Source organism: Pseudophryne corroboree, chromosome 5 (assembly GCF_028390025.1).
Source record: "Pseudophryne corroboree isolate aPseCor3 chromosome 5, aPseCor3.hap2, whole genome shotgun sequence".
Classification (NCBI taxonomy): domain Eukaryota; kingdom Metazoa; phylum Chordata; class Amphibia; order Anura; family Myobatrachidae; genus Pseudophryne; species Pseudophryne corroboree.
The window spans coordinates 140,274,808-140,292,590 of record NC_086448.1 but is presented as its reverse complement, the minus strand read 5'-3'; the positions used below and the strand labels follow the sequence as shown (position 1 = coordinate 140,292,590).

At 40.3% G+C, this 17,783-nt stretch overlaps 1 protein-coding gene and 1 pseudogene across 1 annotated transcript in view; both read right to left on the bottom strand.

Moving 5' to 3' along the window:
* Positions 1 to 17,783, bottom strand: part of LOC134929572 (uncharacterized) — a 213,221-nt gene that overhangs the window by 81,372 nt on the left and 114,066 nt on the right. The window contains exon 4 of the mRNA XM_063925163.1: positions 562 to 598. Coding sequence (XP_063781233.1) covers positions 562 to 598 — 37 coding nt within the window. The remainder of the gene's footprint in view (positions 1 to 561; positions 599 to 17,783) is intronic.
* Positions 12,018 to 12,135, bottom strand: LOC134930029 (5S ribosomal RNA; annotated as a pseudogene).

Here is a 17,783-nt window from a genome sequence, read left to right as displayed (position 1 = left end):
CATGCTGTGTATATGTTATCCTCAGATTATACATTGCTGTCCCTACACTTCTTGTAACTAGTCACTGTGCTTTTGAAGAAACCAACTTTATAAGGATGCCCCTAATTACAATAATCAGCACTGGAGAGGTTAATCACTGCATTGCACCCTTCCAAAATGCGCAGTTTCTTGAAACATTGATGCATGAAGGTGAGTGACAGCACAGTATAATGTATGTTAGCAGTAGGAAACGTAAGCATCTGGACCTATGCCATAGTGATTTAAGGATATATTTACTAATGGTTGGCTTTTCAAAGTCGACTTTAACTCCACAGATCAAAGCCTCTGATCATCGGCAGCTCTGACAAACTGCCGGTTAGTAAATATACCCCAGAGACATGTAAGACACTGACTGAAGATCCTTATACAGTACTGTAGGTAATTTTCCTTTAGTAAACTGAAGCTTGGAAAATGCAGCACAATCAGTAGCAATAATTTAGTGCATTTCCATTGTCTGTCATGCATGACCTAAATGTCTTTAACTTCATGTTGTTATTTGTAAATAATCTTAGACATACTAACCAGTTCCAGAAATCCCACCATTTGCTTTGTAGTCTCCCTACAGAAATACACAATAAAAGAATGCAAAATATTTATTACTGTAAGAAACACCTACTTACTTAAAAAGCCATCATTACTTATAATCTTTATCAGTAATCATCAGTTGTTTTTGTTTTTTTTTGAATAAACGATTTATTGGGTTTTACAAAATTTTTCCATTGATATATATAGAAAATCAATAACATGCCGACAATATTGGTACATTGTTAACTTCAAGGCATCAAAGTACAATGAGAAGAAAAACAAAAAACAAAGGATGACAGTCAGTGCAAAATAATGCCCAAAAATTTGGGCAAAGGACCACGGTGTACAGAACATTTGCTACATCCAAAAGAATGATCAAAGAAATGACAAGCAGTCTTGTTATTCAAATCCAATGTACCAGGCATAAATGGATAACATCAGAAAAATTTATGAGAGGTATGCTAAGAATAAAAAAGGGGGTGGGTGGGGAGTGGAGGAACACAAAACAGAGGGAAGGAGGGAAAAGGCAGTGGCAACTCCGAAATACAAAAATAAGTTATCGTGGTGGATAGGAATTACATTAGCTTCTGTCTTAAAAACCAATCAGTGCCCTCAAACACTGTTTGAAGTTGATCTTGTATACGCTGGGGAAGTCGAACTATATAGTCACCCCATTTTTATAGAACTTTACTACACTAGTCTCAATCTCTGGAAATGCAGCACTTTGTTCATAATAAAGTATTTCTAAAATATCTGACTGAAGTTTTTGTAGAAAAGGGGGGGATCTAGAGATCCAGTGTCGTAAAATACGTTTACTGGCGATGGTCAAAATAACCGTTAACATAGGAGACAATATAGTTTTGCATAGTTCTAAATCCCATTCATCGAAATTCAATAGAAGGCAAGGGATAGGGGCTTTGAGAAGACATAGAGAAAAAAGTTTATTGATATAAGTGATAACTTTATCCCAAAATCGTCTGATCTTCCTACATTCCCAGAAGTTATGAAAAAAATCAGCTTTACTGGTATTACATTTTGGGCATCTGCCCGTTTCTTCTGCTACCATAAATTTTCTCTGCGCTTGAGAGATGTATGACCTATGTATAATCCTTAGATGTGTTTCCTGCAGTGTCGCAGATGGGATACGTTTAAGGGTGGCCTCACAATGATCAGTCCAAACAGTAGATGACTGAATGGAAGGGATGTCTCGAGTCCAGCTCCTAAGGGAGCGAGACCAAACTGCTACCGTAGATGGCTCAAAAAAAAATGGATATAAATAACGAATTTTGTATGGTTTGATTTTAATGTAAGCCATAGTTTCTAGAATCACATCTTTGGATTGGGACACACTTGGTTTTACAGTTTTGGTTTGAGCATAGTGCCTAGCCTGTAGATACATAAAGAACCACCCTCTCTGTAGACCAAAAGTATTTTGGAGATAATCAAAAGTGCGGATGGTGCCACCCGGATTAAAGATGTCTTTTACCGCTATTATCCCCTTCGCTTTCCAGTTCAGATACAATGAATTATCTAGACCTGGAATAAAACTGGGATTTCCCCAAAAGGTAGCAAAAGGAGTGTCAGTATGATCCCTGTGTAAGCATTTATTGATGGCACACCAACTTCTATTACATCTGAAAATAATATATTTGAGTGAATGGGTGCAGGGATCAATGATTTGGGAGAGTGCAATAATGCATTAGAGGAAAAAGGGAAGAAAAGTGCATCTTCTAGTGCAGTATTGGTAAATACAGAGGTTTGCCTCAACCAGTCTGAGATATATCGAAAATGAGTTGCTTGGGTGAAAGTGGTAACATCTGGTACAGCAAAACCTCCCTGCGCCTTTGGAAGAATCAATTTTGAAAAAGCAATGCATGGCTTCTTACCTTGCCACATAAATTTAGTAAATTGAGCATTTAGGGCGTCGGTATCCCATCTTGAAAGACAAAGGGGGAGCATTTGTAGTATATACGAAAGTTTGAGAAATGACACACTTTTTATGACTGCAATTCTACCGTATAATGAAAGGGGCAAATGTGTCCAATGGTTCATTCATTTTACAATTGAAGCCAGTATTGGTGGAAAGTTGACCGAATAAAGTGAACTTAAAGTAGTTGGAATAAGAATCCCAAGATATTTAAGAGGGGTGTGACAAATAGCAAACCTGGCTAAGGTTGGGTGTGATGTAAAGTAATTAGCTTCCTTCACTATAGGTAGGGGCCTTGATTTTGAGTAGTTCACCTTAAAACCTGAAAACGCACTAAAATTGTCTATCGTGGATATAATAGCAGTAAGCGACTGTAAAGGCTGAGATATAAATAACAACATGTCATCTGCAAAGAGGCTCAACTTGACCTCTACATCATTGATTGTCAGTAAACAGGGAATTTGAGCGGAGGGCTGCTGCCAGTGGTTCCAACGCCATAGCGAAGAGGAGGGGTGAGAGAGGGCAACCTTGTCTCGTGCCCTATAAAATAGAAAAAGGGTGGGAAAGGTAGCAATTACTTAAAATTTGTGTAGAGGAACCCTTATATAGCCTTTGCAGTGTCAGAATAAATTCATTGGGGTGCCAAATCTGCACATACAATTAAAGAAGTGTTCCCATGCTACCAGACCGAAGGCTTTTTCTGCATCGAGTGATAAAATTGTGCTGGGACTTTTTTTGTTTAGAGGATTCTAGCCATTGCATAACCGTGAGGACTTTCCTAACATTCCCTACAGAGTGATGACCCATAATAAACCCTGTTTGGTCTTTGTGTATAATAGTTGGAAGAATGAGTTTAAGTCTATCAGCTAAAATGTTGGTATATAGTTTATAATCTGTGTTCAGGAGGGAAATTGGACGATAGGAGCTGGGTAATAGAGGGTCGCGTCCAGGTTTATGTAAGAGTTTCAACAGGGCAGAATTATAGAGGGGGTCAGATCCTGATATAGGCAAATTAAAAACGGCTAGAAGGGTATCTTCTATTTTAGGGCCTAAAATCTCATAGAAGTCATTTGAGATTCCATCGGGGCCTGGAGCTTTATTGGTTTTAAGTTGTTTATTAGCACGTCGTATTTCATCAATAGATATGGGCTGCATTAGGGATGAGGCTTGATCTGAGGACATGTGGATGAGGGTCACTTTGTCCCAAAAGGCAGCGCCATCTTCAGTACTAGTTTCCGATGAGGCATATAACTCAGAGTAAAAGGCATGTAAAATATTGGAGATTTCCTTGCCACAAGAAGTGGTCTTACCATTGTTATCTTTAAGAGCTTTAATTGTACTGGAGGTGAGTTGGCCCCTAAGTAGGTTGGATAACAGCTTCCCCGACCTATTTCCATGTCTATGAAATTTGCAGGCAGAGTTAAAAGTATATTTGGACTCCACTTGGGATAACATATTATCAAAAGCCGCCCTTTGGGTCAAATATGCCAGTTTATTGGCTGAGGTAGGTATAGTCTTAAATAACTGGTAAGAAGCAGTCAGATTGGTTTGCAATTCTACGTAGGAGGAGCGAAACAGTTTGTCTTTATGTGCGCAATAAGAAATAATCTCTCCTCTAAGCACAGGTTTAAAGGCTAGCCAAAAAAGTGTGGGGGAGGAAGATGCGATATCAGCATTGTGAAATTGATAATTTACCCAGACGGTTTCCAATGCAGCTCTAAACTTTAAACTTTAAGGAGTGAGATAAGTGGGAGGAGAAACACCATTGTTTGTATGGGCCCTTATCAGAAAACCAAAGCAATTTTAAACCAACACAGAGCATGATCGGACACACAAATAGGTTCTATATTAGAATCCGGGAGATGTGTAAATAAATGATTAGACATAAAAATGTAATCTATCCTGGAAAGAGTACCATGAGCTGCAGACAGACAAGTGAAATCACACTCCAGAGGGTAGGAGGCTCTCCACACATCTACCAGATAAAGTTGCTGGAGAATGCCTAGCTTTGGGGCCCGGCGTTTGTCACGTATAAGGGAGGAAATATCCATCTGTGGAGATGCCACTATGTTAAAATCCCCCCCTAAGGGGATAGGGACAGTACCATATGCGTACAATTTGGACACAATTTTAACAGTAAAATCCCTAGAATATACATTCGGGGCAAAAACATTACATAATATATATCTAGATTGATCAATTAACACATTGGCTATATGGCGACCTTGGTGGTCGATTGACGAGGAGTGCACAATGGTTGCTAATGACGCCTTCACTATGACAGCTACACCTCTAGCTTTAGAGGTGAACGGGGCAGATAAAAGAACTTTCCAGCGTAGTGTGTTTAGCTATACCAGGATACAATTTATTTAGGAAAGATAGAATAGGAAGAATAGGAGGAGGGGTAGCAATGTATGTGAAAAAAAAGCATAAATGCTACTTTAATACAAAATATTGAAGCCAAAACTGAGGCCCTTTGGGTCACCATAGAAACTGGGAAGAAGGACATTATTCGCATTGGGGTGATCTATAGACCACCTGGCCAGGGGCAGGATTTGGACAGGAACCTATTGTTGGACATCTCTAGAATGGCTTTTAAGGGAGAAGTCATAATCATGGGAGACTTTAATTCACCTGATGTAAATTGGGAGGGGTCTTTTGCAAGTTCAGCTACAAGTGGCAAATTTCTACATTCCTTACAGGGAGCATCTCTCAAGCAATTGGTGAGGGAGCCCACTCGCAAAGACTCAATATTAGATCTAATTCTTACAAATGGTGATAGGATATCTGATATATATGTGGGCGAGCACCTGGGATCCAGTGATCATCAAGCAGTATGGTTTAGAATAAAGACAGGATCCAACTCCTCTCACACAAAAACAAAGGTGTTGGATTTTAGAAATGCAGACTTTGCAAAAATGGGGAGATGTTTAAGTGATTCATTGGCAGACTGGAGGAACTTGGAAGGAGTGCAGGAGAGGTGGAAAAAAATGAAAAGTGCATTACTAAGTGTAACAGACCTTTGTATCAAAATGGTTAGGAAAAGCACCAGGAAAAGGAAGCCAGTGTGGTTCACAAAAGTAGTATCAATTAGTGTGAAAGCAAAAAAGATGGCTTTTAGGAAATACAAACAGACTCAAAATAATAACGACAAAGAGGAGTATCTGGACAGACGGAAGGATGCTAAGAAAGTGATCAGACGTGCAAAGGCAGAAGCTGAGGAGAAAATGGCCCAGTCAGTAGATAAAGGGGGCAAAACTTTTTTTAAGTATATAAGTGAAAGGAGAAAATCAAATGGAGGAATAATAAGACTTAAGACAGAGAGTGGGCATTTGGTGGAGGGAGACAAGGCAATAGCAGATCACCTAAATAATTATTTTTGCTCAGTATTTACTACAGAAGAAGGGATGGGGCCACAGTTAAATTGCAAGGACATTCATAAAAATAAGGTAGATGAAAATACATTTACAGAGGAGAAGGTCCTAACAGAACTTTCAAAACTAAAAGTGGATAAATCAATGGGACCAGATGGGATACACCCAAGGATACTCAAAGAGCTAAAAGATGTGCTGGTTACACCTTTAACAGAATTATTTAACCAGTCACTAAATACAGGTGCTATTCCAGAGGACTGGAAAAGAGCAAATGTAGTTCCACTGCACAAAAGTGGAAGCAAGGAAGAAGCAAGTAACTACAGACCAGTAAGCCTTACATCAGTAGTAGGGAAAGTAATGGAAAAACTATTAAAAGAAAGAGTAGTGGAATATCTTAAATCAAACAACTTACAGGATCCAAAACAGCATGGATTTACTGGTGGGAGATCATGCCAAACAAATATTATTGACTTTTTTGACTCTGTGATGAAAATAATAGATCAAGGGGGAGCTGTAGATGTAGCATATCTAGACTTTAGTAAGGCATTTGACACTGCCCCACATCGCAGACTGCTAAATAAACTTGAAAGCCTGGGGGTGGATTATAAATCAGTGAAATGGATAAGAACCTGGTTGCAGGATAGGAAACAGACGGTCGTAGTTAATGGAGTGCAATCTATGGAGGGAAATGTTACCAGTGGAGTACCCCAGGGATCTGTACTTGGTCCAGTTCTCTTTAATATCTTTGTTGGTGACATTGCAGATGGTATTGAAGGGAAGATATGCCTTTTTGCAGATGATACAAAGATATGCAACAGGGTAGACACACCGGGAGGGGTCACACAAATGATTAATGACCTAGGTAGGCTTGAGAAATGGTCAAGAACGTGGCAACTACAGTTTAATGCTAAAAAATGCAAAATCATGCACTTGGGTCTCAAAAACCCAAAGGCTAAGTATAGTATCAAGGGTACTATAATGGAAACTACTGAGGAGGAAAGAGATTTAGGAGTCTCTATTTCAAGTGACTTGAAGGCAGGAAAGCAATGCAACAAAGCAATGAGAAAGGCAAGTCAGATGATGGGTTGCATAGGGAGAGGAATCAGTAGCAGGAAAAAAGAAGTGATAATGCCACTGTATAGGTCATTGGTACGGCCCCATCTGGAATACTGTGTCCAGTTCTGGAGACCCTATCTCCAGAAGGATATAAATACATTAGAGAGTGTACAAAGAAGGGCAACTAAAATGGTGCATGGCCTACATCACAAAACTTACCCGGAAAGGCTAAAAGATCTTAACATGTATAGTTTGGAGGAGAGAAGGGAAAGGGGAGACATGATAGAAACTTTCAAATATATAAAGGGTCTTAACAAAGTTTAGGAGGGAAACATTCTTCAAAGGAAAAGAAGTATTAGAACTCGAGGGCATACATTGAGACTGGAGGGGGGGAGGTTCAGGGGAAATTTAAGGAAAAATGACTTCACAGAAAGGGTAGTGGATAAGTGGTATAGCCTCCGATCAGAGGTGGTAGAGGCTAAGACTGTAGGGCAATTTAAACATGCTTGGGACAGGCATATGAATATCCTTACAAAGAATCAAGGTTAAAAAAGGGTTGAGATTGCCTAAAGGATAAAATAAAAAAGGGGCAGACTAGATGGGCCAAGTGGTTCTTATCTGCCGTCAAATTGTATGTTTCTATGTTTCTATGTAACATTTCAGGGGGTAGCAGGTGGGTTTCCTGTAAGTATGCTATATCAATTTGTGTTCTGTTCAGGTATATCAATATCTTCTTCCTCTTAGCTGGGGAATGAAAGCCACCGACATTGAGAGAGCCTAATGTTAGACTAGCCATACATGAGATAATATATAAGTAAGCAAGCAAAGAAGAATCCCAGACCACTTATTGAAAATATTCCACATGATAATAAAATAAAAGATAGAACAAAATCGGAGTTGCGAAAGGGAAGAGGGGTGGGGGGGGGGGGAAGGAACAACTGGGGAAACAAACATAGAGAATATACCCCGGTAAGGAAGTACACTCCTATGTTACGCACACAGGCGAGGTGAACTTCCGGGTTTAGATCTTCCAGCATCAGACTAACACGCGGGTAAGTTGTAACAAACATAAAACATAACATGGTAGGTGCTCCTAGCCTTCATAAAAAAAAACATAATTATTCATGAATGAGTATATATGAGGGCAGGGCACATAGCCAATATAAATCAAGACGTAAAGCAGCAACTAGATGAAATATAAAAGGGTCACATGAGCAAACATTGCCAAATGAAACAGGTGAACCCCTATATCATTAAGCATTATTGATATAATACTGTATATGGCCAAATATGATCATAGTAGCAATTACAGGAGGACAAATATGTATAACTCTAAACCGGGAGAGTAATTAGATCATGAGTGAGGTCTAAGCCGGTGAAAGAAGACAACCTGGCAATAATAGCAAGAGATTAAAAAAAAATTGTTAGCAAGGAGACCGCAAGGTGCTCATATATTGCCAGTTGAAGCTGTAAGTTTGTATACACAGAGGTCACGGCCAGACTGAATGTGAGCATCTCTTCAGGGATAGATAAGACCAAATAATCACAAACTACAGATCTCATTAAAGATCAGCTGGGTCCTCAGAGGGACTGCAATCTGTCTGAACAATTTCACGCAGGTATCCCTCTGCATCACAGACAGTGGAGAAGTCTTTAAATGCATTGCCCTCAAAGAGATGGAGACGTGCTGGAAACAACAAGGCAAATTTCCTTTTATCCTTCACCAACTTGGTTCAAAGAGGTGCAAAGTCCTTCCTTGCTCTCATCACTTCAGAAGAATAGTCTTGAAAAATAAACAGTCGGGATCCCAACCATTTAAGATCCCTGTTTTGCCATGATGCTGCCCAGATGGCTTCCTTGTGGACAAAGCTGAGAGTTTTGAAAATGACTACATGGGGTCTGCTGTCCGGGCCGGACCGTGGGGGGCCCAAGCGGTGCGCTCGTTCTATAACCAAACCCGTACAGTCTTCACCAATATCCAGTAAATCAGGCAGGGTAGATTGTAAAAAAGTAAACAGCTCAGGGCCTTTGAGTGATTTAGGCAATCCTACGACATGTAGATTGCATCGTCGTGACCTGTTTTCAAGGGCGTCTACTTTTGTAAGTAGTTGGTGGTAGTGGGATTTCTGTAACTGTTCATATTGTGTTTTGAGTTCAGTGACCTCTTGGAAAGTTTCTCCAATACGCTGCTCATTATTTCCTACTGTTTTAGAAAGTTGCTTCATTTGTGACTTCATATCACGTATGATTTGTTGCAGTTTGGCTGAATGTGTATCCATAATCGGCCCCATAGCCACTTGTAATGCTTTCACTACGTCTGAGTACGTAACAGGGTTATCAGAAGCAGGTACAGGGGTGGCTGGGGTAAGTTGTAAAGGGGTGTAGGGCGTGCTGTGAGTGTTTATCAGTGCCAGCAGCATGTGCTCCCACCTTAGTTTCAGAAGCGGCGGCCATCTTGGATTCCGGCTGCCGGCGTTCAGACTTAGATTTTTGCACTTTGGGGGCATAGATGCGGATAAAAACTTGTCCATGTGGTACCCCACACTCTCCCCTTCGGCCAACTGCAAAAACCGCTGCGGTCCACGGCAGAATGGAAGCTCTGTGCGGCTCGATGTTCAGAGGTGCAGGAGAGCTATAAAAATCAGCGTCTCCTCATGCAGGCACGGAACCGGAAGTCTCTTATCAGTTTATTTTAAACATTCTTTAAATTTTTATTTTCGCAATCATTTTTTTTGTAACGCAATAGAATAGATTTTTATTAATCATTTATGAAATTTGTTAATGATACACAAGGTACTTTAAACTATGTGTCCAATAAATTAGTTCTTTGTACAGAGAACATTTTAAATAACTTAAAACACACATTATTTTCATCTTAATTTGTATAGTTGTCTATAAACTATATTTTTATTAAAATTGTTTAATTTTCAAATAATATTGCTCTGAAAAGTAAAAATATGAAAGGACATGCAGTGGATATAAATGTCTACACACCTTCATTACAATTCAAAAAATCTCACTGTATTAATAAAGCAGAAGGTTCTTTTACAAAGTATTAATTAATGGGACGTGCATATTTATGCAACTAGTTTATTGCAGCGGTTGTATTTGTACCTTTTAGTTTTTCACTTGCATTTTGTTAAAGGTGCAGAAAAGTCTGACAAAATCCTGTAATTTCTGCCTGTTAATAAATAATGCTTATTTATGTAGAGGTTTGTGCCACTTGGTAATGATAACTCAAGTAGTCCCAGTAGGTCATCTGATGATATCAGGTACACGTAGTAGAATCATGTGCACCAAGTAAACAAGCAGCTTAGATTAAAAATAAACATTCAGCAACAGGGATGGTACAGAATACAACATATTTGCGCCTATAATGCTGGCCATATATTTGGACAACGCGCATCCGATGCAAGTCATCTCACGATTTCCCTTTAACTCCCCGGAAAGCTACCTGGCAGTCCCGGCCTCACGAGTGACAAACGATGTGCTAATGACCCGTCATTAAACAATCCATTGTGTGCCTCACAAAAAACAAAAAAAAATCCAGGGAAATGCCACTCAAAATCATATGATGCATCGTATGTGCATAAAACATGGTGCGATGTACATTCGATTACGACGGATAATATGGGCTGCACGTATGATCAGAGGATGCGTCATTCGACCCACGGGACCGTGCATTGCTTTGTAATCGTACACAAAACATGTACGATGTGTACACGAGTCATGGCACAAGGAGTCGATATTGTGTATTCGTACATGTTATCGACCTAGTATATGGCCAGTATTAGACTTAATGTCTCTTCCCCTTTTCTTTTTGGTCCGTATAAATTATAATTATATTTATTTGTAGACAGTATTTATCAAGTCTCAAAGGAAAAAGTTTTTAGTGTCAGGTACCATTTTGCAAGGAAGGCACATAGATTTAATCTTTTTTAGGAGGTCATGGTCAGTGACAACAAAAAGTATACCCCCTCAAGATAATAAGGGAGTGTCTCAACAGCCCTCTTGACTACAAGACATTACTTTTCTACCACCAGATAGCGGGTAACACAAGGGTGGCACTTTGGTTAATATAAAGAACTGGGTGCTCTATACCCTCTAAATTCTGACACAAGACAATCCCTGCCCAACATCACTAGCATCCATCTGTAACACAAACAATTTGGCCCGTAAAACAAGACTTTCATACAGGATGTGTAAAATAGCAATAAAGGCAGAACAACGATCAGTTTGTTCAGGAAAAAGCTGCAAGGACTGAAGGACGGCATGTAGGTTGTTCAGCTGTACAGTACGGTTCAATGCACACTATAGGGTATATTCAATACCTGTCGGAAACTGCCATCTTGTTGGAAAGATGGCAGTTTCCGACAGGTTTAGGTCAGAAGGTGTTCCTACCTATTCGTTGCTTATTTTTTTTGTTTTTTTTTCAAAAGCAATTTTTATTGAAGAAAGGTAAAAATAGGTGTACAGATATCATTGTCTGGGTTCAGAGTGTAAAAATACAAAAAATAGAAACATGAGGTAGTTCGAGGTCATACAAAAGTAATACAGAGGGATTTTATGGTTCCTGTGTAGTACAGGAGCCAAAAGAGAAAGAAAGACTACACGTCTTTCCTGGGGCACTCTTATATATTAATTTGTGTAATATTGTAATGTTAAAAAATAACTTTTATTGGAATTCCTCTTAAAATGTAGAGGCTCTGAGGCAAACAAATATATAATTGTAAGTAAGAAAAAGGATGGAGTAGCTATATCTCGATTCAGGGATGATCCAAACGATTTCGTTCGAGTTGACTGTGTAAGAAGATACAGATCAACAAAGAAATTTTTTTGTACATATAGATAGTCTGCTCCGTTTAAGCAAAATATGTGTTCACATATGTGTCTCTCTAATAATGATGGTACAGTGGTTCTGAAATAAGTATAATTTGTTGGATATGATTTCAGAACGAGTTGTGAGTGTAGTCATATGAAATCACTCACACTGGGCTCACCATGATCAATATAGTTAGAGATAAAGTTTACTGGGTTTTAGTTAATATTGACTGGTACCTGGGCTCCAGGTCTGTTTGCTAGTGGCAGGATGAAAATACCTGCAGTGCCAGGTATTCTCTGGTGGTCTCCCAACCAAATACTGACCTGGCCCACAGTGCTTGGCTTCCAAGATCAGACGAGGTTGGGCATACTCAGTGTGGTATGACCGCAGGTAATATGTCCTGCTAGAAGTTGCCCAGAGTAAGGTAAGGTGTCTGGTCAATATATCGGGAACTCTTTTAGTCCGGATATTCTGGACTCCAATGGGTTTGGAGTACAGTAGGGTGAGTAAACGGTGTGGGTGAGGACTATTAATATTAGTCCTGGGTCCCGGTTTCTTATAGTCTGTGTATCATAGACTCTGAAAAATTCAGAGTATAATGAGGTAAGTGAATGGGGTGGGGGAGGACTATCCAAATTGGTCCTGAATCCCAGTTCAATTTGCTATAGGATAGGATGCCGTCCCAAACGCTAATTATTGCACTGAGTAATTTTACGGTTGCCAGAATAACACAAAATGATGAAATACTAGGTTCCTGATCAGTCATAAATTCTCATAAGGGTATGACAGTCTAGGTGCAATAATAATAGATATAAAGCCTTTCCTGAGTATTTTGTTGCAAAAGATATTTGCGGTTGCCGGAATATCAACAAAAATGTGTATATTGAAATAATAGGTGAAGGCTTCAAAAGACTGCAGTATAATCCTACTGTTTGGTGGAGGGGTCAAAACCCCCCTTGTTGTAGTTGAAGAAGGGAGCAGTCACTCTGGATCCAGGGTAGATGGTGAGTGCTGTGGAGAGACACACACGCGCCGGTGTCCGCGGTCCGCCGACCGGAAGTTCGGAAACCGGAAACGGAAGTGACGCGACGTACGTTTCGCTCTTGGAGCTTGTTCACAATTGCCTGCTCTCTGGTCCTCCGTTAATGGCTTATAAGGACCAAATGGGTCCTGTTAATTGATGATCTAATTGCTGAGTTGTTGAATTAAAGTGCTCAGAAGACGCTGGATAGTAATGACAGATAACAGAGTAGGAAAAAAGGTCTCAGTGCATTTTGTGAGAGAATATAAAACAGTATGCTAACTCCACAAACTAGAGAAATGGTTGTGTAAACAAAATATCCATTAATTGGGTTTGATTGTAAGTTCAATTAGGAGTAATTAAGCTTTTATAAGGTTGCAGGAGACTTGTATTGGTGGGAAAAACAACTGTTATATGGGGGAGGACTGTTAAGATTAGTCCTAAGTCCCGATTTGATGTTGAAATATAACTAAAACCCAGTAAACTTTATCTCTAACTATATTGATCATGGTGAGCCCAGTGTGAGTGATTTCATATGACTACACTCACAACTCGTTCTGAAATCATATCCAACAAATTATACTTATTTCAGAACCACTGTACCATCATTATTAGAGAGACACATATGTGAACACATATTTTGCTTAAACGGAGCAGACTATCTATATGTACAAAAAAATTTCTTTGTTGATCTGTATCTTCTTACACAGTCAACTCGAACGAAATCGTTTGGATCATCCCTGAATCGAGATATAGCTACTCCATCCTTTTTCTTACTTACAATTATATATTTGTTTGCCTCAGAGCCTCTACATTTTAAGAGGAATTCCAATAAAAGTTATTTTTTAACATTACAATATTACACAAATTAATATATGAGTGCCCCAGGAAAGACGTGTAGTCTTTCTTTCTCTTTTGGCTCCTGTACTACACAGGAACCATAAAATCCCTCTGTATCAGTTTACTGAACTACCTCTGGGAGCACCACCAACCTAGTGCCGGCCCGAAATTATTCATAAACACGGCCATACGTTGGTTACACAGAATTATTCATAGGGTTACCCTATGCCTAATCAATCATTTAGTTTTCACATTGAGAGATCCTGTGCAGACCCCTCCATTCCCCACTCCCCTCAAAAGTAAAGCAACTTGGATACTGAGTTCAGCTCAGCTCTCTTGAGTCTCGCACGGATCCATCAGGATCTAAAATCCAATTCCTCCTCTACACTCTCAAGTCACATCCCGTTACCCATACAATTAATATGACCAGCTTTAACTTAAAAAATGAACTCAGCACAAGACGCAGAACAGAGGATCTAGAGAATATTTTCCCGACAGACATAAATACAGAAACAGTTGAACACAACTGGGAAGAAGACTGTCAAAAATTGAAATACCTATTGCAACGCCGAACTCGAGTCAATTGGGACTTAACAAGCCTAGAAAATTACCACAAACAGAGAATAGTACCAAGAGGACTAAGACCCAAACTCTTCCCTTCCTACGAGTTATTTACTGACAACTTAAAACAGGACTGGGAAGCAACTTTACTCAAGTGCTCACAGGACCTCATTTGTATTCTTATCAAACATAACAACTTTGTCCTTGACGACTGCTCCAAAGAAATTGAACTACTTGGAAAAAACTTGGAACAATGGGAACAGAATGCCAAGTTCCAAAGTAAATTTGAGAATATAAAGAAGGATCTACAGATTTATGAACAAACCATTATAGAACGCAAAAGGAGCAAATTTTCAAGAGACAAAAGAGATTTTGTTAACAACAAGGTCTTTGTTTGGACTAGACCAATAAGGAAAGGACGTACCACGGGACGCCCCCAAACTCCCTCATCCTCGGAAACCGAACTTTCTAGCACAGAAGAATACGACTATCAGTCACGTGATCCAAGAAATACGTCCACCTCCAGACGAGAGAACAATTTGGTATCGGGTTTTTTAGAACAAACTCGAGGTATACGGGAACTCAACCCCAGAGGAAAAGAACTAAAAGAAAAACAAGGAGGGGCAAGAAGAAGAGGCCGGGAAAAATGGGGATCTCCATCCCCAAACAGGTATTCCAACCGCAGGAATCCAAAATAAATCCAGGCCTCAACCAACTACAGATCATTAACCTTTCAGAACATACCCTCACTGAAGATCAGACTAAAGTCTTAGGAATGGGTTTGAGTTTCTCACCAACAGCCAAATTTAATCGTTTCCAGTGGCAAGTGAACTTACAACTCTTTTGCCGTAAACTATTACTTGCCAAACATTTCTCCAGACAATCATTACCGACAAACCCTGCTCTGGATCTACCATCTTCACCTAACTTATCAACTCTGGAAGATGAAGCACTTGAGGCCCTGGAAGAACTGATGGACACCACCATACCCACTCAATCCAAAAGAACACTTCTTAAGAAAAAATCTACCTTTTTCCCAAGTGACAATACCTGTCCGGAAGTAAAGGTTTTTACCAATTTGGTTTCTAAGGATCTGGATAAGTTATACCAAAAAAGAAAGTTCTCCAAACCAATTTATAATCTGTCCAAGGATGAACAGAAAGCCATCAAAGAAATCCAATCCTGGACCGACATCCTGATTAAACCCTCAGATAAAGGGGGGAATGTGGTAATATGGCCAGTGGAAAAATATCTGAACGAAGCTAATAAACAACTAAATGATCAATCCTGCTACAAAAAAAGTATTTTTGATCCCACATCCAATTATACGCAACTATACATGAAGATAATAAATCAAGCATTCGACTCTGGCAGCATAACCAAAGGTGAACATGATTATCTATCAGTTACCAACCCCAGAACTCCGACATTTTACCTACTACCAAAGGTTCATAAGAATCTCAACAACCCTCCAGGCCGACCAATTGTATCAGGTAATGGAGGCTTACTCGAGAAAGCCTGCATTTTTATTGATACACACCTGAGAGACCATGTGTTAAGCCTCCCGTCATACACCAGAGACACCACTGATGTCCTTCGGAAAATTAATACCATCGAACTTGATGAGACGCATCTTTTGGTGAGCCTAGATGTGGAGGCCCTATACACCTGTATCAGACATGATCTCGGAATACGAGCTGTGGAGTATTTTCTAAAAATGGAGGAAATGACGGAATTCCACCATTTCTTACTGCGACTCTTGCATTTTGTACTACACCAGAATTATTTTACATTCAACAACCTCTTCTACACCCAGGTGAGGGGCACAGCAATGGGGGCGGCTTGCGCCCCCACCTATGCGAACCTCTTCCTGGGCTGGTGGGAGAGGGAGCATGTATTCACTGACAATATGGACGAACATATCCAACATGTCGCCTTATGGACTCGCTACATAGACGACATTTTTTTGATCTGGAGTGGAACTTCAGAGGAACTTCATCACTTCATAGACCATTTGAACAATAACAACTTAAACCTCAGGTTCACCTTTGAATGCAATCCAGATAGCATTTCCTTTTTGGACCTCAGAATTTACAGAGATGATCGTAACTGCCTCTCTACTGAAATTTACCGTAAACAAACATCCACAAATACTTTACTACATCAAACTAGCTCTCACTTCCCCCCCACGATCACCAACATTCCCAAAGGGGAATTTTTACGGCTACGAAGAAATTGTTCAAGTGACCAGGTGTTTGCCACTCGAAGTAAAGAATTGGCAATGAGACTAAAAGAACGTGGTTACAGTAACAGATCCATCAAAAAAGCCAAAAAAACTGGGTTTCACACACCAAGGGAAACTTTAATCTTCCAGGACTCCAAACCTACTAACACAAATACGACCATTCGATTTGTAGGGGATTTCTGCAATGAATGGAAAGAAATTAAATCCATTTTGCAAAGACATTGGTCCATTCTACTATCTGACAACGACCTGTCAGAGAAACTCAAAAACAAGATAGACCTCAGTTGGAGACGTTCCCCGAATTTACGAGATCATCTGGTCAAAAGCCACTTTTTATCAAGACCCGCACGAGATCCACTAGTGAAAGGTAGCTACCCCTGTGGAAACTGTAAAATCTGTGAGCATATAGTGAATTTACAGACAACACCTGACAGATACGGGGATATCATCAGGATCAAGAACTACTTTAACTGTAAAAGTACAAATGTAATCTACTGCTTATCATGTCCGTGCAACTTAAAGTATGTAGGAATCACCACGCGGATGCTCAAGCAGAGAGCCCTGGAACACATGAGCAACATTAGAAACACTAACCAAGACCAACAAAGGATGAAACAATTAACGTCAGTATCCAGACACTTTCTACAACAACATGCATGCTCTCCGCAGGACCTCAAAATCTGTGGCCTTGAACAAGTTAAAATGGGAATCAGAGGAGGAGACATCATGACTACTCTTCTGAAAAAAGAAAGTGAATGGACTTTTCGTCTTAATACTGTGGCTCCCTATGGACTCAACGAGTACATTAATTACAATGTTTTCCTGTGAACTTATTAGTCTTTTCGGATCATCTACTATCTTCATCCCATTCTGAACATCATCCTACCACCTACGCCTTCATCCACCTCCTTTCCCCCTCCTCCACCCATTCCCCCACCCCCACACTTACCACTCTACCAATCCCACTTTCAGCCTGCATCCCTATCCCGCCCTCACCACATCACCCCCCTTTTCCACCCACCATCCCCAACAACCCCCCCCTCAACCCCAAACCCCCCCCCCTTCTTCGTCCTCCCCCCCCCCCTTTCCCCCCCCCCCTTTTCACCGCCCCCCTGGGCCCCCCCCCTTTTTTCCTTTTCCCTTTCCCCTCTTCCCCCTTTTCCCTTTCCCCCCCTTCTCCCTTCCCCCCCCCCTTTTCCTCCCCTGCAGCACACCCACCTTCACTTCATATTTACCATCATTCAGCACCTTTCACCGTTACATTACATTTACCTACCTAGCCCATTGGCATGAGACACAGCGACACCAAACTTTTTCCTTTTTTATTTCTCCAATAATGCTCTCCACCCCCTATCTATTACCTTCACCCACCC